The sequence below is a fragment of the Typopeltis vanoorti genome, chromosome 22, assembly GCF_054136105.1.
Source record: "Typopeltis vanoorti isolate ZY-2024b chromosome 22, IOZ_Tvanoo_1.0, whole genome shotgun sequence".
Lineage (NCBI taxonomy): Eukaryota > Metazoa > Arthropoda > Arachnida > Uropygi > Thelyphonidae > Typopeltis > Typopeltis vanoorti.
In genome coordinates, this window is record NC_143570.1 from 35,676,869 (window position 1) to 35,699,661 (window position 22,793).

The window sequence follows — 22,793 nt, forward strand, 5'->3', positions numbered from 1 at the left end:
ATTTCTAGAATAATAATCAAAAAGAATCTCAGACGCCTCATGTTGATCATGACTTTCTGCATTGAAAAGTTATGGCCAGTCCAACAGCAGCTAGTTTTCCTAAATTTGGAAAAGACTCTTTGAGCTCGGATATTGTTGCTAATTTCAGCAGTATTTGTCTTGGATCTAGACTTTTGTATGAGTGTCCATTAATCATTTTTGATGCAACTGCCCATTCTAGTTTAGTACTTTCATAGTTTAAAACTGCAGGACTTCCATTTCTAGAATAATAATCAAAAAGAATCTCAGATGCCTCATGTTGATCATGACTTTCTGCATTGAAAAGTCTTGAAAAGCAGGAAATGATTGGCATATCTGGGAATCTTGCTTCTAGGTATTTAATAACTGTGCCTATGTATTTATCATGTATTGTAGTCTTAAACGTAATAACATTGGAATCTGAATAATCAATGTGAAGGTCTGACTGCCAGGAGTGTCTTTCAATTCCATGATGGAGAGTTTTCTGGCGTCTAAGACTGGCTCTATTTCAGTTAAGTCAACATCTTGCCTTTGCCATGATCTAGACAAGTTAGATAAATGTGGTAACACATCTGAAAGCATCATTAGTGAAGCTACGGAATTGTATGTTCTGATATATTTACTTAAACCTTCAGCTGTGATATTTCGTTCAATGGCCCCTCTCTTTCCAATGCAGCTATAACACTTACCATGCATTCTTTTAGAGACTGTATTGCAGAATCATGAGACAGCCATCTAGTGTCACTAGCCATTTTAAGTTTAATCTGAGGATTGTTCAGTATATTTTGGATTTGGGTTAAACCAGCCATCCTGAATGAGAAAATTTGGAAGAAGAAAAACAATTGCCTTAAGATATCATTAAACATGACTAAATAAGGCACTTCAGCAGCTGCTTGGGCACTAGCAAAAGCCAGTCAGTGGTTTACAGTCTTTGAGCAGTTTTGCAACTCCTTTTGCTTTCCAATCATGACAGCTGCTCCATCAGATCCTAGGCCCACCAGATTACAAGTTTTTTAGCCTAGACTGTCAAGGGTTTCAGTTACTTTGCTATAGGCTCAGCTTTGCCATCAATGATATTGCAAGTTGATACAAAACTAACCCTGACCTCTTTTCTAAGCTGACAAACATATTTAATGTACAAAATCAGCTGTTTTAAAACTGAGATGTCTATAGTTTCATCACATAAAACACTGAAATAATCTGCAGAATGTATATTTTTCAGTATTTCAGATCTAATTTCTGATGCTAAAATATCAATCAACTCTTGCATTATTCTTTCTGAGATATAAAGTGCATTTTTACCAACGTTAAGATGTTTTAAGTAGGAACAGCCCATAGCCTTGCAATGCTCAAGCAATTTTGCAAATAATGTCATATCTGGTAACTCATTTTTCGCTAACCAAATCTTAAAGTTCCCAGAAAAGCATCTCTCTCTCTCTGCAAGTTATTCAAAATTGAAGTTGATTTTTCAATTTGCCCTATTCCAGTTTCTTCTAGTATACATTTTTCAATTATATCTGAACAAGAATCAGTGTGTAACTTGCTTTGTTCATGGTCAACCAAGCAAGCTTTTCAATGTCTTCTGCCATGCACAAGACATTGAAAAGCATGGTTACCGAAGTCACTTCCTTGTTTGTGGGTCATCTCTTTTCGTGTTTCATAGCAGTGAAAGATCATTCCATTATCTTTCATCACTAACCAATGGAATTTTTAAACCACTCACTGTTAATACCCAGTAAGCGGTATTTAGATGCACGTTTTACATTTGAAAGAGACTCTGCAGAAGTTAATTCACCACATGGACGAGCCACAACAATGTCTCTTTATCAGAAATTGACGATTCTGTTGTTGGTTTGGTGTTTTCGCTACTATGCTTATTGGTTTCATCTTTCTTAAAATAACTTAAGAGTGTGGTTTTCTGACTTGACTTTTTACTCATTATGAGATAATTTAATAAATACAAAATATCAATTAAATTAATCAGAACAAATCACTGAATTGTGCACTGACAGTAATGCCCAAGACACATAACACGCTTTATGTTGCAATTTTACTATTTATAAGTATTAATTACTAGGAATGGGAATTGGTATCACTCGAGACTGATGTCATAGTCCTCGAGAGTTTCGAGAATTCCCCAAGATCACAACTATATTTGATGTGCAGGCCTATTTTCTTTTACAAAATAAAATATTAAATAATCGACTCACGATCTTCGGACAAAAACCATTATTAAGAAAAAAATAAATGTAGAATAAATTTTAACATCGATTTTTGCCTTCAATTCGAATTCGCTCAATTTTCACAATTTATTTCTCTCAAACATCAAAATTATGTCTCTTTCATAAAAGATCTTCTTTGCAACCGACACTGTTGTATTCGAGATCCCGATTTTTGTCTTCATCTGTGTACGGATTGGCTTGCAATGCAAGAAATTGAGCTGTTCTCACAAGTATCAATTAATAATTGATACTCGTGAGGGTATCAGTTAATAATTGGCATGTGATTAATAATTGCTCATTATTTAGCCATATCAATTCACAACATTAATTAGCTGGCCAGTCAGTAAAATCAGCCGGGTGGCATGCCCATTCAAAAGATCCTGGGGAGAACACTGGACTTGGAAAATAAACCTTTCAATCACTTCATTTATCTGAAGAAAATACTAACAAATCCAGGAGTGGAATTAGAAACAGGATCTTATGTCAGCAAATTAAACGATCTGGCCGAAGAACTCGACTGATTTTGCGACCTTCGAGAACTGAAGCCAAGATTTGCCTTTTTGGAAAATCCTTTCCTCATGGGCATGCTTAAATGCTGTTGTCCTATTTCAAAACCAATTGTGATTGATGTCACAGCTGCAGAACTGGAGCTTTTGGAACTTCAAGAAGATGAAGGACTGAAACTAATGAAGCAAAGTGGATGTTCTGTTATTGAGTTTTGGAAGCAAGTTCCAGACCAATGGTATCAGACACTTAAGCAATGTACCAGAAAACTCATCTCCATTTTTAGGATCATGTTCTCCTGGGAAACTCTATATTCAGCTCTTAAATTTATTAAATCTAAATATAGATATGTTTTAAATGAAGAACAACATTTGAAAATATCAACTGCATTGTGAATGGAGCAACTATAGAACAAGTAAAACATTTCAGCTACTTAGGCACAATTTTTAGCAAAGATGGTAAATTAAATATGGAAATAGACAACAAATCAACAAAGCTGGTATGGTAGGAAGTCAACTTAATAAATTTATATGGAATAAGAGAGAAATTATCCAAAACACTAAATTAGCTGTATACAAGACAGTGTTCAAACCAATTTTAACTTATGGATCTGAGAGCTGGGATAGAAGTAAAACACTTGACAAAGACTAGAGACTGCAGATATGAGAGTCCTGAGAAAGATAAGGGGCATGAACAGAGGGCATCAATTGCAATATCATATTAAAAACGAGGATATTAAGAAAGAACTTAATATTGTCAGAATCCAGGAATGCATTAGCAGAGCTAATCTCAGGTGGTATGGTCACTTAAGCAGAATGGGAGAGGAAAGATTAGCAAAACAAGTGTTTTCGGACATGTTGGGAGGAAAAAGACCTAGAAGAAGACCAAGATATATGTGTATGTTTTTTTTTATGTTGGGCCCATACACAGGAGGTTGATTGGTCAACCTATAGTACATTAGTACTGTGTATGGGTGGTGGGTTGGAAAAGGAGGAATTTGTTTACATTTGATTTGAATCACTTTAAATTGTATTCGTTGGGAAACACAGCAGGTGGGAGACTGTTCCACTGTGCAGCAGTTGCAGGGATGAAGGAAGAGGAAAAGAAATTTGTTCTGTTTGTTTCTAGGTGTACTGTGAAGGGATGTTGTGCAGCAGCTGCACGTGTTCCAATGAGCTTAGTACTGAGTGGGGGAATTATCGATGTTATTTCAGATGAGCATTTCCCATGGAAATATTTGTTGAATATACTTACTGCAGAGACCAAACGTCTGTGTGAAAGTGGGGGGAGAGAGTTGGTAAGGGATGGATCATTGATAAGTCTAATTGTCCTCCTCTGTATTGAGTCGAGCATTTTGAGAGAGCTTTTAGGGGGTCCCACCCCATATGTGGGAGCAGTATTCAATAGTTGGGCAGATTTGTGACTTGTATAATGTTAGTAGCTGTTCAGGGACGAAGTAACGTCTTGAGTGGAAGAGAAATCCTTTTTTTTTTTTTTTTTTTTTTTTTTTTTGAGATTGAGGATGCAATGTTTGAGATATGTTTGTGCCAGGAGAGGTTTGATGTGAGGGTGATTCCGAGGAGCTAGATCTCAAACTGTCTGGAAATTTGGATATGGTCGAAAAGGATACTGGGAAAAAGTAGTTGTTCTTTTTAATGGGAAATAGTACAGAACTGGGTTTTGTTGGCATTGAAATTTATGAAGTTATCTGAACCCCGTTGTACTTACTTGGAGATCAGAGTTGAGGGTGGTGGTGGTTGATGTTCTGTAGGATGAGGTGAGTTGTGCAGGGTAAGGCTTTTCAAATGCCAGCGAGGAGTGTAGTGTGCTGTCATCTGCAAAACTGTGTATTGGGTTGGAGGTCAATTGCAGTAAGTCGTTGTTGTATAGTAGGAACAGGGTTGGTGAGAGGACAGAATCTTGTGGGACCCCAGCATTAATTGAGTGGTGGGAGGATAGGGTGCCATCCACCATCACACACAGTGTGCGTCCAGACAGAAAACTGGCGATCCACCTACAGAAGTCCTGGGTCAGCCCGAGTGATGGTAGGTTGCCTAGTAGGCCTTTGTGCCAGACCCGGTCAAAGGCTTTGAAGATATCTAGTGCAACCACTTGAGATTCGCCAAACCTCTCCATAGCATTTGTCCAGAGATGGGTGATGTATATGAGTAGATCTCCTGTTGATCGGCATTCCTAGTGGTGGAATCCATACTGGCGGTCATTTATTTGGTGAGTGTCTTCAAGACAGTGTAGGAGGTGGGAATTGATGATTTTTTCCCATTACCTTTGACAGGACTGAGGTAAGTGAGATAGGGCGGTAATTGGATGGCAGTGACTTGTCACCCTTCTTGGGAATGGGCTGAATATAGGTCAATTTCCAGTTTGTGGGATAGATTCCAGTGGAGTAGGAGAGTATATATGGGTGACATAGGATGGGAGTCAGTTCTGGAGCACAATTTTTCAGAACAATTGGGGGAATGTCATCGGGTCCAGGAGACTTTTTTGTGTCTAATTGGGACAGTATTTTTCTGATTTCATCCTGGCAAAAGGATATAGGGGGCATTGTATGTTGGGTATCTGGAATAGTTGGGGGACATTTACCATCATCAGTTATGCATGCATTTGAAGCAAAGTATGATGCCAGAAGATTGTTTTTTTCTGTGGGTGATGAGGTAGTAGAGCCATCGGGGTGTGATAGGGGTGGGAGTAGTGTTGGACAGAAGTTACGGCCAATTGCTTTGGCAAAACACCAAAAGGCTCGGCAGCCGTTTGGACAGGCTGCTAGTTTCCTGCTTTTTGCTCTTTCGAACTCTGTTTTGGAAGCGTTGATTGCTTTTTTGCATCTATTATGGGCTTCGGTGTAAGCTTTGAAGGAGGATGAGGTTCTTGATTTCAGCCAGTTGTGGTATGTCTGGTGTTTCATCTCTACAGCCTTGGCATATCTTTTGGAGAACCAGGATTTCATTAGGGAATGGTAGTTCAGGGTGCTGTGTGGAATGTATGTATTCATGCTGGTTAGGATTACTTTGGTAATAAGCTCGGTGCATGTGTTCGAGTTGGAAGTCCAGAAGCAATAGTCCAACCATGGGAATGTGGCATAAAAGTTGCGGAAGCTGTCCCACTTGACACTGTTATAGTGCCAAACTACTCTTGTGTGGGAGTGTCTGTGTAAACGTTGTTGCATGGGGAGGAGATGAGCACTAGGTTGTGGTCAGAATTGCCCAGTGGGCTCACTACTTTCACTGTGTATTTGGAGGGGTCATTGGTGAGGAAGAGATCTAGGGTGTTTGGGGAGTGGCTTGGGTTGTCTGGTATTCTGGTTGGCATCTGGACCAGTTGTGTAAGGTCATTGGTGATGGCAAATGTTTCTGCATATCTGCCTGCATGATCTGTACAACTGGAGGAGGAAAGCCAGCTAGTGTTGTGAACGTTAAAATCTCCTAGAGGGATGATTTCGCTGTTGGGAAAGTGGGATTGAAGAAAGTCGACTTTTAGGGAGAGAAAATTAAAGAGCTCAGAGTGGTTGGTTGCATTGAGGGAGCGATAGAGGCAGCAGATGAATTGAACTGAGTGGGAAAGGGATATTTTCATCCAAAGAAGGTCAAAGTTGGTGATTCTAGGTTAGGCGCTCTCTGGCAAGGTATGTCTGAGCGGATGTATGTGCAGACACCACCCTTGGGGCGAAAGTTATTGAAGAGTGAGTAGTTTGGGAGGTTGAGATAAGTGGTGCTGGGGGGAGGTGAGATTCAGGTTTCTGCCAGTAAGAGTAGGTGGGGTTTGGTAGACTGTAGGTGGTAGTGGACACTATTCAGGTTGGAGTTTAGGCCACGGACGTTGGTGAAGTGGATGTCTAGGGTTTTGTGGGACGTTTATTGGATCGCATGGGTCTTGCACATTTCCTATGCAGTGCTTGCCTGCCTGCTGGTCTCCATCGTGGCTGCTAGTGGCATCACTTGGTTTTTTCACCAGTTTATCTTGTCTGTAGTTGATGGTCCAACTGTTGTCACCATTTCGACGTTTTTCTTCGAGTTGTCTTCGAAACTGGCATCTTTGTTCTCTTTGTGCAAATGATGTCTGGTTGTGCACGTATGTGCGATTGGGGACAGGAATCTTTGAACTTGTTGTTGATCACTGTTATTATTTTTGATGTGCTTGTCAGCGTGTTGCAAGTCACTTTTACTAAGCACGGAAAGTTCGTACTGTCCTTTCTTTTATTTATAGGCCCAAAACGATGACACCTGACGGGATCGATGTTGCATTCTCCGGCTAGTTTCTTGATGTCCTCTTGTAGTGATTTTCTGTTTTCCGTCGGGAAGTTCAGAATGATGGCATTGCGTTTTTTGTGTTCAGCCTCCATCAGGTCGTTTATCATTGATGTGATTAGATAGCGAAGGTCTTTCACTGGTGGAATGGAGCTTGCATTGCACTGGTTTTCAATTTGATGTAGCTTAGCTTGATATAGCATTGATGCAGTAAAAAGTGCATTAGAAGATAGAAATATAAGAGCTGATAATATTGGAGTCTTTACAGGTAACAGACTGATTTGGAGGAAAATTGTAGATAAGAAGGTAGTAATGGTGTAAATTTTTCATGTAGTACTATCATATCCTGTACACCCCTTGAGGGTATATATCAGGAATTTGATGATGACATTTGAATGAACTTGTAAGAACTGCTTTGACTAATTACACACTTAATTTTATGGAGCTTACTAAGAAAATGGATACAAGGAAGGCTTCCACTAGTAAATAAGTAACTAAAATTATTGTGTTTGAATTTTAAAATTATTCTAATTGTTCAAAGTAAACTTCATTTAATGTGTTTCAAATTAAACTTTTGCATTGCAGTAATTTTTATTAACCGTGTTTTTCTCTCCCTCTCCCTCTTCTCTCTTTTTTTTATTTTCTTCCTCTTTTTTGTTTATTTTTTCCTGGTAGAACATGAAGAGCCACATGTGGCTCACGACCACATTGTGGCCACCCCTATTATTAAGCTTCTAAACTGCTGAAAATTAATCAGCTATCCTGATCAGGTGTGAGCACAGTAAAAACGAATGTCACAATGAAAAGAAAGTTTTATGCAAGTTTTAAAAAAAATCAGAATTGATGGCTTTTAGATGTAAACTGTAGAATTAAATATACAAATATTATTCTTTAAAAAAAATTTCTGATTCTTCTATTGTAATAGAAGAATTGGAAAACAAGAAACCTTAGAGACCAATGATAAACTCTGATGAAAATTTTTTATTGATTCACCCAGGGAAGCATGTGAAGTTTTGAGTAAAAATAGAAAAATCCAAACTTGTTGGTTGATTCAAGAACTTTAAAAAAGACTGGATATAAAGAGTTTCTAATAAATAAGTGAGCATGTTTTCTTAAAGAGTAAACGGAAAAGAAAGATAAGTGTAAAGTAACTAAACAAAAGTCATGGGAAGACTTTGAGATGTATATAGAAGATAAATATCATGAAAGCAGAGCCTCCATATCTCAGTCAGTAATGATGAATCCCTTTGATTGCTAAGACCTGGGGTCATGTCCCATCTAAGATATAAAGAACCTTTATAAGTGCTGTTCAGTAAGGAGATTCTTGTTCCATTGTATAAGGCTTTGATTAGGCCACACATGGACCACTGTGCACAGATTTGGTCACTTAGTTTTCAAAAGGATAAACAGATGTTGGAAAGGGTCCAGAGGTGACTGACTAAGGTAGTTTCTGATTTCTGAAATATCGAATATGAGGAAAGGCTGAGAAGATGCAATTTACAGAGTCTGGTGGATAGGAGGAAGAGGGGTGATATGATAGAGACCTACAAGTTAGTAAGGGGTTGTTATAGGATCAGTGTTGAAGAAGTTTTACAGAAAACGGTTGGAAATCAGAAGAGAACCAGAGGTCACCCCTGGAAGCTGTAAAAGGTGGGTGCGAGCAGGGGTGTAAGAAGCAGGTTTTTTTTGCATGCTGAGTTGTGATTGATGGGAATGCCTTGCCTGAGTGGGTGATGTCTGCAGAGAATTTGAGTGTGTTTAAGGTGCAGTATGATGAGCTGTGTGTATGATAAAAGGACCTCCTAGATGAGTCTTTGACTCCATGGGGTCTTAGGATAATAATAATAATACTTTGCACCAGTGGAAACCATGTGTCACAACACAGTGTAAAGACAAAGAAATGCTAGTTAAATGACAGTTGTGTAGAATACTGAAATGTAGTTTGATTTTGGGTTTGTCATCTTGTGTGATTGCTGCAGTTAGAGTAACCGAGATCACCCGTGAAGAGTGATGTCATGAAAAGATGGAGATTTGTTGTTGGAACAGACGCTGAAAAGGCTATACATTCCTGCTACCATGCATCAGGTGGATTCTTCTGACCAAGAGTTCGTTGCATCCACTGTTCCATTGATGCCAGAGCATTTACTAAATTTCATATCTCATTTTCCTTAGAAAGGTCGCTGTATATAAGCCACAGAATGCTTGGCTTTAACTTTCATGTGGCAGAGTTTACTGTGGAGTGTAGACTGTTGAATAGGTTATGGCACACAGCATGTAATAAATTACATTGCACTTTTCAAATTAGTAGAGGTGCTTCTCCAGCTGCCCAAACTAAATGTGTTTGATTTTTTTGTAAACCATCACAAGTTAATTCGATAAAATCAAATTGATATTTTTTATATTTTAAAATATCCACTGAAAGCAAAACAAACGTATGTCCAACTTTACTACAAAAAAAAAAATACCAATCTATTAGCATTTAATAGCACATCTACCCAGGAGAATGGCATCTGTAATATTATGGCCAAAGTCAAATTAATAGTGCATTGAGGGTTGTGGAGCACTTGGATATCTTCCATATAAATTTTTTAATATTAATGTAATTAATATTAAAAGAGAGAGAGAGGTCTAATATCCTATATATTAGACAGCAGAGTAAAATATATATTTCAATAAATACATTTAATATATTTATTTCTTTTTTATATATATATCAGTCTCAAGACCTATGGCACAAGAATGCCATATGTGGGAAAGTGGTTAGAGAGATTGAGGGTTATAGTCATTGTTGAAATGAAGATGAAGAAATGAGGAAATTGGAAGAAAATGAGATGGTGATTGTCGGAGGAGACTTGAACGGGCACATAGGAAGACAGAATAGAGACTGTGAAAGGGTGCATGGTGGCCACGGAGTGGGAATGATGAATCAGGAAGGAGAGAGGGTTGTGGACTTTGCAGTAGCGTTTGATCTGGCAATTGTGAACTCGTTTTTCTTCAAGAGGGAAGAACATTTGATAACATTTAGAAGTGGTAACAACAGCTCACAAATTGACTACATTTTGACTAGAAGAAAACATCTTAAGGTTGTGACAAATTGTAAGGTAATTCCAACAGATCAAGTAGCACAACAACACCAACTGCTGTGCGCAGACTTTAAATTAAGATCGAAGATAAGAACTTCTGGTTGCCATGGGATGAAGACAATCAAGTGGTTTCGCTTAAAAGAAGAGAGTGTGAGGAATCATTTTAGGGAGAGAGTGTTAGAGAGGATTTCGGATGGACTGGAAAGTGTACAAGATTGGTGGAAACATAATTCAAAAGTAATCCTGAGCTGTGCAATCGAGGTGCTTGGTGAGACATCTGGAAAGATTAGAGAGCAGAAGGAGGGTTGGTGATGGAATAATGATGTACAAGTGGCAGTGACAGCTAAGAGGAAGGCAAAGCAGAAGTGGGATGAGTCAAGAGTGGAAGAGGACAGAGAGGTGTACAAAGAGAGAAAGCAAGAAGCCAAGAGAGTTGTGGCACAGGCGAAGGCCATGGCATATCAAGATCTGTATGATCAATTAGAAACAAAGGAAGGACAGAGAAAAATTTACCAACTAGCGAAATGTAGAAATAAAGCAGCTAAGGACATCTTACATGTGAGGCAGATCAAAGATGCTGAAGGAAGAGTATTATGGAGGGATGTGGACATAAGAAACAGATGGAAAATATACTTTGAGGGACTTCTGAATGAGGAAAATGCAAGGACTCACAGAGGAGATGGGCAGCCTTCTGAGGGGATGGTGCAGAACATCAGTAGAATGGAAGTGATGGAGGCCATGATGAGGAATGGAAGGCACTGGGGGAAGAGGGAATTGACCTGCTGTGGGAAGAGGGAATTGACCTGCTGTGGGACCTGTTCATGAAAGTTTGCCAACAGGAAAATATACCCGAGGAATGGAGGGAGAGTACTCTTGTTCCCATCTACAAGGGTAAAGGGGATGCACAAGGCTGTAAAAATTACAGAGGAATAAAGTTGATGTCCCACACAATGAAGATCCTAGAAAGGGTTCTTGATGGTAGATTGAGGGAGGAGGTGGAGATTGCAAAGGAACAATTTGGCTTCATGCCTGGTAGATCAACAACAGATGCTATCTTTGGGTTACGACAGATGATGGAAAAATATCGAGAGAAACAAAGGGAGCTACATCTGGTATTTATTGATCTGGAGAAAGCATACGATAGAGTGCCAAGGCAAGAAGTCTGGAGGTGTCTGAGGGAGAAGAAGGTTCCGGAGAAATATGTCAGGTTGGTGCAGGAAATGTACAGAAATGTGAAGACAAGTGTTCGGACCTGTTTGGGACAGACAGAAAGTTTTCAAGTAACAGTTGGCTTGCATCAAGGGTCAGCATTAAGTCCGTTTCTGTTTAATATTGTGATGGAGGTGGTAACAGAGGAGGTGAGAGAAGATGCACCTTGGACAATGCTGTATGCAGATGACATCTTGCTGTGTGTAGATTCAAGAGAAGAAGCGGAAACTAAACTGGAAAGATGGAGAAAAGTACTGGAAGAGAGAGGTATGAGACTGAGCAGAAGTAAGACAGAGTATATGTGTTGCGCAGTGGGCGGTGGCCAGGAGACAGACCTGGAAGGAAATGTCATCAGGAAGGTGAGAGACTTTAGATACTTAGGTTCGACAGTGGAAGAAGATGGAGGAGGTGAGAAGGAAGTGGGATGCAGGATACAAGCAGGTTGGAGGAACTGGAGGGAGATGGCTGGAGTGTTATGTGATAAGAGGGTGCCGATCAATCTGAAAGGCAAAATTTATAGGACAGTAGTGAGGCCAGCTATGACATATGCTATAGAAACTGTGGCCCTGAGGAAAAATAACATTAGCAGGATGGAAGTAACAGAGATGAGAATGCTTAGGTGGATATGTGGTGTGACCAGAAAGGATCATCTGAGAAATGACTATGTCAGGGGAACAGTGAAAGTTACGAACTTAGGAGCGAAAATACAGGAGGCAAGGTTGAGATGGTTTGGTCATGTGATGAGGAGGGAGGACGAATATGTGGGAAGAAGGGTCATGCAGATGGATGTGCAAGGAAGGCAGAAGCGTGGGTGGCCAAAGAAGAGATGGAGGGAGCTGGTAAAAGAGGACTTGAAGATGAAGAACTTGGATGTGGTGACAGCCCAAGACAGGAAGGTGTGGAGGAGACTCATAATAAACAGTGACCCCACTTAAGTGGGAGAAGCTGCAGAAGAAGAAGAAGAAGTCATTGTTGAAAACAATATATGGAAGACTGTTGGAAAGAGAAGAGCTGGGAGAATGAAAAGTTGGTTTGATCAGTTTGGAACTGAACTATACATGTGTTGAATAGCAGCTACTCATGTTTATATATGATTTAAGGAAAGAGAAAGGATCGTAGTAGCCAATTCAGTGGATTTGGCTACTACCATCATTCAGTAGTATTTATGAAAATACTTAGAGAACATATATAATGTAGCAATAGAGTGCTTATGGATAAGCAACTGGAGGAAGTCAGAGAGAGAGAGAGAGAGAAGATAGTCATCAGTTAAGTAAATACAATCTGAATACAATCAAGCATTCTGAGTGAGGTTCTGGGTGCATTACCCCATATTTGAAAACTGTATTCTAAGGTCAGGCAGATTTGAGATTTATAAAATGTCAAGAGTGCAGTAGGAGAAAAGTGTTGTTTAGAATAGAAAAGAATACCAAGATTTCTGGAGGTTGAAGAGGAAGTTGGAGAATTAGAGGCTGCAAAGGCAACAAAGTGAGGTAAGGAAATCTTGAGCTAAAGCAAATCCAATGAACGGGATTCCAGGTCTGATAACCTTTAGCATTGAATATCAAACCTGACAAAATGTACAGGCCAAAATGTTGAAATAAGCACAACTGCATCTCATTCCTCCGATTTGTGTTTAAACTCGAAAATAAGTCACAACTACATGTTACTGCTATACATTTTTGCACTTGAAAAAAAAACCTCCATGTTGATGCAATGTCCTACCCTACTTCTGAAAAGCATCATGCATAAGGTAATGAGGAAAGTTGAGGTGAGATGTCACAGAAAATGTCAGTTGAAGTTTAGTGATGACTAACATAACAGGTTTGAATGTTTGCAGATGGTGTGCATCATTGATATTAGAATTGATACCTAGTATAGTTATAAAATCAGTATGGATTTTTTTTTTAACATTTTTGCGAATTTTTGGATTTTGTTTCTTTTTTCTTTTTTTGTGTGTGTCTGTGTAAAAAACAATGTGACTGCAGTTTTGTTTTCCAATGCGTTCCATATAAGGAAAAACAATTTTTAATTGTTTTTCTTTTAATAGCCTCAGGAAATATAAATGATATCTGGTCATCAGAGAAACAGCACCTGTATCGAGAACTGTGGAGAAGAGTTGAATGTGAAATCAAAGTAGGTTGCCATTATTTAATGATAACTTGATATCAGAATTTCTATTTCTTATATTTAAAAATTTTACCAGCCTGGTTGGCTGAGTAGTGTTTCTATCCTTCAAACAACAAGCTATGAGTTTTAACCCCACTGGTATAAAAGTTTGTGCAGATATTTAATTTATAGATGATTTCCCTTATGATCCTGCCTGTTGGAGACTTGTCTTTGTTTATAAAACAAAAACTGGATTTTTTTTTTTTTTCAATTAAAAATATGCAGTTTTTTGTTTTAGGAATAAAAAGTTTTGGGATTATCTATACTCAATGCACTCAATATAATACTTATAATATTAATACAAACAAAAAAAATAAATAAAAATAATAATACAAACGAAACCCTTAATGTCATAAGTTTATAATATTTCACAAGGAAGCAGGATTCACAAAATAAGAGAGATGGGGGAATGCTTATCTTGCTGAACATTTTTCTTTCATTACAGTGCATACTTATAAGAAATAGTATATTTATTTCAGCTGTATCTTTCATTCCTAAAATTACATTAATATTTTAATAAAAAGTTTGGTATTTCAGTGGTTATTGTAGGTGATCTCTAGCAAAGAGTATTGCATGGTATTCATTACTTTGTTAGTGGTATTCATATCACTACTGCATGGTATTAATTAATTCATTTGTAATTTTTGTTTGCAATATCAAACAAAAATAATTTTACAATAAAATTGTAAAATAATATCAAAGCTGATCATGAATGTCTAAATTTTTTTAGGAACAGATTTTTTAACGAAGGAGAGAGAGTTGTGTGTGAAAAGTGGTTTAACATGCTAAAGTTTTAAGTTTTTCTGTTTACAGGAAACCTATGCACACAATGGAAGGTACTCACCTGAGTAGACACAGCATTCCAATAGTAAGGCATCCTCAAAACAACCATATAACTAAATACAGCAGAGCTATGTATTCTAACCACACAATTATACAAAATCAGGGACTATTTGTTCTAATGACACAGTCCTTGCCACAGAACTCAGTGATCTTTGTGACACTTTTTTATCCAGTGGCTAAAACTCCTATAAAATAGAGAAAAAAACTGCATGCCCCCCATATCTTCCACACCCAACACACAAGATTACAAAAAAACTAATCCCATCAGGATCCTATATTGGTGGTATAACTGAAAAGAAAGGTAAAGTTCTTCATAAATATAATTGTCATGCCACTTTTAAACCATACATCCTGCTAGCAATCTTCATCTGTTCTCCAAAGAATAAGCATCATCCTCTTGCACAGGCTGGATATTAAAAGATTCCTTATGCCTGCAACTTAACCTGCTTTGGACAGCATAATAGATCTGTTCAAATCCTGCTTGAAGACCACAAAAACTACATTCATAATCATCTGTATAGCAGGTTAGGACTGGTAGACTATGCTATGGCCACTCCTCCACACAGGTTTAAATGAAAAAAAGACAACTGTACTGCACAGAAGTCACTGTAGGTTTGAGAGACTGTTTTATGAAATCAAAATCAGGGCATGAAATACTTCCTTAACCTCAGTACGTATTGATTGCATTAATTTACCTGAGATGTGGAAGATAGCAGTTCTGAGATCATTTAGCTAACTTTGTGCTTTATTATCCAGTGCTAAGAATCTAATGTCTAATAGGATAGTTATTTTCAGTTACTATCTGAATTGTTTCTGCAACAATCTAATTGAGTGCTGTATGTCTTACAATACTTGTAATTTGTAATCAGAAGATGCTGGTTGGAAATCTGGCAAAATATTAAGAACACAATAAATTAATAATGTATTTTGTTTTCCTGGGATTATTTATACTGGAAAGCACTATTATGAATAACTACAAACACAAAAGACAATCATTACTTTAAATGATGCAAAAAATTAGCTACAGGAAAAAAAAGAGTCAAAAAAATAACATCACAACAAGAAAACAGTGGCGAAAATACCTGTATGGTGAAATACAGTAGCTTAAGAGATATGATACAATAAATGAATTAAAATTTGCTTCTGCCTTTTTTCTTATGGATAAAGGTGAATTAGAGAATGCAAATTAGAATAATATAATATAGGGGAGTGCTATATGAAGGAGTACTATTGAGAAGGTAAGAGAATTCAGGAAAGCAGAAAAAAACAGCAATTCAGTGGTAACTATACACGAGATACAGATTGCTGCTAAAAAAAAAATGCAGTATAATTATTAATTATTATTACGTGACACCTCCAGGGAGTCCAAAGACTTATCGAGGGAGGGCACGTACGCTACAACTCTGTCTTCACCACTCAATCCACCAATTAGTACAATCATCTACACCAATGGCATCTACTGCCCACCACCACTAGTATTTTCACAGCCAATCAAAATCCATGCCCACAGCGAGATTCGAACCCTCAGTATTTTGTCTGGAGAGTGAACACTCTAACCCATCGACCTGGGAAAGGAGTGTCCTGGATTCGATTCTCGTTGCAGACATGAGGAGCTTAAGGATCTTTCTCAGACATAGCCAAGTTAGGTCTTGGGTGTGGACAGCAAGGTTTTTCCTCCCACAAGCAGGCAAACTGGCCCCATGAACATACACAGATTACAATCAGGAATACTTAAGCCCCAGCCATAGGCCTGATTCATCAACTATGCTGGTCCCAAGCCCAGATGAAATTTGGAGAGATTGAGATGGTGTCGTATTTCCCATAAAAGGGACCCCACAGCTATACCCTATAAATAAAATAAGTGTAAACACTGATGTCTCTCACTCTTGACCTATCACGTATCTTTGGAAAATTGATAAACACTTGCATACAGAATGGGTTGATAGAGAATCTATACTTTGAATGAACAGCATGCGTTTACTACGGAAATGTCATATTTGAGCAACTTCCTCACATTTTTTTATAATGTTGTTATTGAGTTAGAAAATGGGAATGGGTACACCATAATGCTTTTGGGCACTGCTAAGTTCACAGGATACGGAATGGAAGACTGCTACATAAATTAGAGAGTATGGGAATTGGATTATAAAATATTAGCATGGATAGCTGGCTGATAAATATCAAAAAGTGGTATATGGGGGGGGGGATGTGAGTCTGCAAGATTTAAGATGACCAGTGGTGTATGACAAGTCTTTGGTCCATTGGTATTTAGTCTTACATTAATGACATTGGAAAGGATTTGACCAGTGATGCACAGCCGTTTGCAATGGTGCAAAGATGGAGTGTTAATCAGGATTGTGGCTGATCAATGTTAGTAAATGTAAATTATGCTCTTTGGTGGAATGAGAGATACCCAGTTGTGTATTATATCACAAGATTATTCTAGAGAAAGTTATCTGGCTAGGGATCTTGAAATTTTAGTAGATACCAAGCTGAAGTTCAAGGGCTATATTACAGAGATAGCAGATACAAATTAGATTATTGCAATGCTGAAATGAACTTCGATATGTAAGGATAAGAAAGTAATTTTAATAATAATACAAATACAGTGGAGATAGAGTGCAAAGGAGTGTGTTAAAGATCATATCAAGATTGTGCAATACAATTTGTGGACTGCAAACACTAGCAAACAGAAAGAGGGGTGATGTGATTGAGACTTATAAACTTTTGAAAGGGTTCATACAGGTTTACAAGTAAATGAAATTTTTTATTTTATAGAGGGTAGTGAGAGGACAAGAGTATATCCATGGAAGTTGAGAATGAATGCAATGAAGAAAGGGGTGAGAACTAGATTTTTCTCTATGATTGATTGAATGGATTGCCTTTGGAAGTGAATAGTGCAGATAGTGTAAAGGAAATAAAAGGTATGATAGCCACTGTCCTCAATGAGTCCCTGACTTCCTGGAAGTCTCTCCTAATAATAATGGAATTTTCATACCACTTTCAAACTACACATCCTGTTAGCAACCTTCACTTTCTTCGAAGGAAAGGATCGGTCTCATCCTCTTGCACATCTTGGAGTGTGCAATTTTCCTTGTGCCTGCATCTTATCTTGTTTTGAATGGACCATCAGATCTGTTAGCATCCACCTTGAAGAGCATACATATGCATTTATCTGTATGGTAAATCATGCTGTAATTACTCTTTTCCACAGGATAAATGGAAGATATCCATGCTGTTAAGTCACTGTAGGTCTGAGAGATGGCTGATGCTTAAGAAACACCATCAGCCATGAAATAATCCCCAACATCAATAAGTGTGTATTGTGTTGTTTGCCTAATATGTGGGAGACAGTAGTTATAAGACCATGTTTGGCTTGACTCTGAATTAACTTTGTTTTTTATTATCTGGCCTCTTCTTTTCAGTTACAATTCGAATTGTTTCTACAACAATCTAATTTACTGTGTGACTATTCACAGTTACATTTTGTGCTCTGAAGTTGTCTTAAATTCATCAGAATATCAGTAACTCAGTTAATATTACCTTATCTTGTTCTTCTGGTGTTTTTTATACTGTAAAGCACTATTAAAAATTTTGTGCCAGTCAGTGGTTTTCTCAATAAGTTGTATTTCTCTGTGCTGTGAAAACTTGCACAAAAAAAGTATATCATGAATAAACTTGAGTAGTAATTAATCAGAAATCTAATTATTCAGAGCCAGATACCCACGTTGCCCTCTGGAAATGGCATTTGCTTACAGAGTGCTAATTTGTTTGATGAAATACTATTATAAATTATCTACACATAAACACAAGAAACATTATTTCTTAAATATACTGCCAAGTATTTCAGTTTGAAAATAACAAATTATCATCAGTGGCCTGAACATAATTTTTTTACAAGGTAGAACGCAAACAATTGAATTATTCAAAATAGTACAAGCCACATGATGTTAAATCGCTAATAGTGTTATGCTTCACTGAAGAAAAGGATAATCATAAAAGTGATTGATTATAAAATAATTATATAATTTATATTATCATACATACATACATCTTCAAGGCCCACTCTTCCTAATTGGGTTGTGGGGGCAACAGCTGCAAGAGGACAAACGTGTCCATCCAAGGTTTTGGATATAATCTATCCAGCGAGTCCTTGGCCTTCCACGTGGCCTCCCACCCTCTGGTTTGTCAAAGAGGGCCTGCTGAGGGAGCCTCTCTTGTGGCATTCTGACCAGGTGCCTGTAGCAACGTAACTGTGATCTCTCAACACGGAGAAGCAGCGGTTGAGTATTGAGGGTTTCCCGAATTGCAGAGCTTCTGACTCTGTCGAGTTTTGTCAGCCCTGCAACACCTCGAAGAAACCTCATTTCAGCCGCTTGGATTCGTGTCCGCATTCTTTCGGTCATTACCCAACTCTCATGACCATAGGTGAGGATGGGGACATAGACTGTATTGAAGACAGCCAGCTTTGCCTTCAGGCCTAAATCCCGCTTGAATACTACCGAACAGCCAAGCTCCCGCAATATCGAGCTTGCTAAGCCAATTCGAGTATCTAGCTCTACGTCCCATTTTCCATCATTCGTGAATATGGACCTAAGGTATTTAAACTTCTCCACCTGCTTCATTGGGACTCCACTTACATTTAGAGTGCACTGGGATGGTTGTCTTGAGACCACAAATGTTTCAGTTTTGGCCACACTGTCTTCATTCCGGCTTCTGCACAAACAGCTACAAACCTATCCAGGGTCTGCTGTAGGTCATCTGTGGAAAAGCTAAGCAGAACTAGGTCATCTGCAAAAAGCAGACGTCCAATGCTACATTTTCCAATTTTGACACACTGACTGCCTCGGTTGTGCCTATCAATCCAGTCCATAAATATTATGAAAAGGAGGGGTGACAGAACACACCCTGGCAGAGGCCTACGGAGACTGTGAAAGGTTCAGACTTTGTGCTGTTTACCCTGACACAAAACTCTGGCATTCGTACAAGGACTTGATGGCAGCTAATAGTTGACCATCCACTCCATACTCCTGTACTACTTGCCAAAGCTTATCCCGAGGAACCCGGTCATATGCCTTCTCCAAGTCCACAAAACATGTGTAGACATTCTTGGCATATTCCCAAGATTTCTCAAAGACTTGCCTTAAAGTGAAGATTTGGTCAGTTGTGCTTCTACCAGGACGAAAGCCACATTGTTCTTCCTGGAACTTTAACTCAACTATGCTCCTGCACCGTCTTTCCAAGCACTTAGCATACACTTTCCATGGCAGACTGAGCAGAGAGATGCCACGATAGTTACTGCAATCCTTCTGGTCTCCCTTCTTAAAGACTGGTATTATTATGCCTGTCTGCCATTGCTTTGGTGCTCGCCCAGATATCCAAGCAGCCTGACACACTCGAGTCAGCCAGAGAACACCGTCTCGATTTAAGGCTTTTAGCATTTCGGGCCGAATTTCATCACCGCCAGCAGCCTTGCCCGATTTTAGCAATTTTATTGCTAAATGGACCTCTTCTGCTGTGAAACTAGTCATTGCCCCGATCTGCATCTCTTGGATGTCCACAACTGCTGGGCCACCCGGGTTAAGAAGGCTCTCAAAGTATTCCCTCCATCTGTGGAGGATATCCTTCTCGGTTGTTAAAAGTGCACCATCAGAGGCCTTAATTGCCCTTGCTGTGCACGATTTCCTCCCTCGAAAGCAGTGGATGGTCTGCCAGAATACTTTGTTTGCATTTGCATAGGATGAGTCTAATCTTTCTCCAAAGGATTCCCAAGCCTTCTGCTTTGCTGTCTTTACTGCCTTAGCAGCAGCTTTTCGTGCCTCAGCATACCGCAAACGCATCTCAGGTGACCTGACTCTAAGCCATGTTAGGTAGGACTCCTTTTTTGCACGGACAGTTTTTCGGACTTCTTGGTTCCACCGAGGTGTCCTTTTTCACTGCCCGTTGCCACGCCGAGCCGTTTTCTGCCACACCATGAGAGTGCAGAGGCAGTGACAGCTGTTCTGAATAGCTTCCATTCCTCCTCAACATCTGCGGTATGCTTGGGAATCTCTTTGAACCTGGAGGAAATGTCATCTGCAAAATTCTTCCTCACAGCCTCATTTTCCAATGTCTTCCATTTCATGCGGTATAGCTGCTAAGGCCTACCAGCGGTGATGGTAGCATCTGGTTTTGGAAGCCGTAGAGTGCACACAACAAGGTGGTGGTGGTCAGTTGACAGTTCTGCCCCTCACACGAACATCCAACACTGAGGAAAATAGGTCTGCTGAGACTATAAAGAAGTCAATCAGAGACCTTTGTTCTAGTGTATCCCTGTACCAGGTATACTTTTGGACTTTTCGGTGCTGGAAGAAGGTATTCATTATGGACAAGCTGTTAGTACAGCAGAAGTCCAATAATTTCAACCCATTCGCATTAAGGTCAGGGGCACCGTTCCTCCCAACCACACCCCTCCATGTCTGGTCATCTGTTCCAACATGTGCATTGAAGTCACCCATTAGCAGGACTGATTCCATGTCTGCCACCCTGTCAAAAGCAGCATCCACTTCCTCTAGGAAGGCAGAGTATTCTGACTCCAGATTAGGTGCATAGGCTTGCACCACAGCCAAATCATGGTTTTTCATCTGAAGCCTTAACACACATACCCGTCCCCCCAATGGGATCCACTCAGCAACACAGTCTGACAGCTGGGTGTTGTGAGTATCCCCACACTCGCCTGAGCAGACGTTGTTGGGCTCACACCAGAGTAGTAGAGCCTCCACCCCTTATCCAGGTTGACAGTTCCAGAGCCTCCTCTTTTGGTTGAAGAAAGCCTGACTAAGTCTAGTCAGTAGCGCTTGGCTTCCTCAACCAGTTCCAACTCCTTCCCTGTCAGAGAGAAGATGTTTCAGTTGCCTAAAGCCATAGTCTGGTGCCGTTGTTGTTGCCATTTCCGTCCTTTTGCAGAACCATTTCTTTGCGCTGCCCCTAAACACCTCCCCAAACAGGTAACAGGCCCATTGATGAAGTTTCCTCTAGCAGAGTGCTGAGGAGTGGTGCCTAAGGGAGACCGTAACATATTTTTCGAATGGATCCTTCTGCCTAAAACCCGAATGCATCCCTTGGTAACCCGCACGACGGACGATGCGGTATGAACATTTTTTGATGGCCTGATCATGTTACAGTGTTTGATAATGTCCTGTTAGCACAAGACGAAATGACATAGAAAGATAGGAAAGATTCCCCTCGAATACTCCAATAGCATTTGGGGGAAGGAGCAAGAAGATGAAAGAAAGAAGCAAGGGAGAATGAGGAGGGACCAGTCTACAGATCAGTCAATCCTCACTACAAACAAGTATGGTTTTCCTTCTTGGAAACTTAATTTTTAACCCTGCAGTTCAGACAATTGACTGCTGAACTCGCACCGTTTCAGACCTAAATATATTCCTGCTTGAGTTCAGAACCATGAAGTGGTGGCACTTATTTGCTGTACTCTCTCTCCCCCTCCTGAAAGTCTTCATTCATTGATAGACATGCCTATTCCCTTTGAATGCATCAGAGAAAGGATGATTTAGGATTTAATTTATTCTTATGGGAAAGGGAAACATTCCTAACACAGAGTATGTTTAGCAACTGTTAGGCGATTTCCAGAAATATGGATGCATTTAAAGGTTCACAATTTTGAAAAGAAGTGTATGCTTCGATTTGTCTGAGTGTTCTAGTGTTTCTCACCTCAAACTTCATATAGTTGTGGTAGGTATTTTTCTCTAGGATTTTTCATCTCAAAAAAACATGTAACCAGTCAAAAGAACACACAATTAACAGACACACAGTGCACCTACCACAGTCTTAGTTGCTTCCATAGATCAAAAGAATCACATCCAACCTAAACTAAAATAAAGGGTAAAATGTACAGGATAAAAATCATCACTCTGGAGAGTTAAAATTCTTCTTTAACTTAGATCAGTCCACTGGTAGTTGAAAGTCTTCCCAGCTTTACATTGTTCTATCTTGCTGTGTGTTCAGTATATCCCTACTTTGAATAACATATGTGTGTGTGTGTGTGTGTGTGTGTGTGTGTGTGTGTGTGTGTGTGTGTGTGTGTGTGTGTGTGTGTGTGTGTTCTTAACAAATAAGATCTCTGATATCATTATCACTAAGCACGTTCTTTTCATTCTTCTATAGGTAACTCTCAGTATATGAACTATGTGTTTTGTTAGATTCCAGGTTTCACTGCCATACATTGTTACAGATAAAACACATTGAATAAAATGTTCCTTTTATTGTGTGCACACTAGATGTTTCATATTAGATGCACCAAACTCTGTTCACACTGAATGTTAAGGACATTTACAAGAGTTCATATTTGATTAGTGCAATGAGTTGTAATTCGGTTCTTTCTTAGAATCCAGAAAATGATTGACTCAAGACCAGATTAAAAAAAAATATATATATATATATATGGGATGCTTAAGGGTCAAAGCTGTATAACTGAAAGGAGACCCCCA

At 39.1% G+C, this 22,793-nt stretch overlaps 1 protein-coding gene across 1 annotated transcript in view; it reads left to right on the forward strand.

Annotated features, from left to right (window-relative positions):
* The window catches only part of Orc3 (origin recognition complex subunit 3), a 283,514-nt gene that overhangs the window by 15,497 nt on the left and 245,224 nt on the right, over positions 1–22,793 (forward strand). Inside the window, exon 3 of the mRNA XM_090412057.1 lies at positions 13,346–13,431. Within this exon, the coding sequence (XP_090268183.1) occupies positions 13,346–13,431 (86 nt within the window). The remainder of the gene's footprint in view (positions 1–13,345; positions 13,432–22,793) is intronic.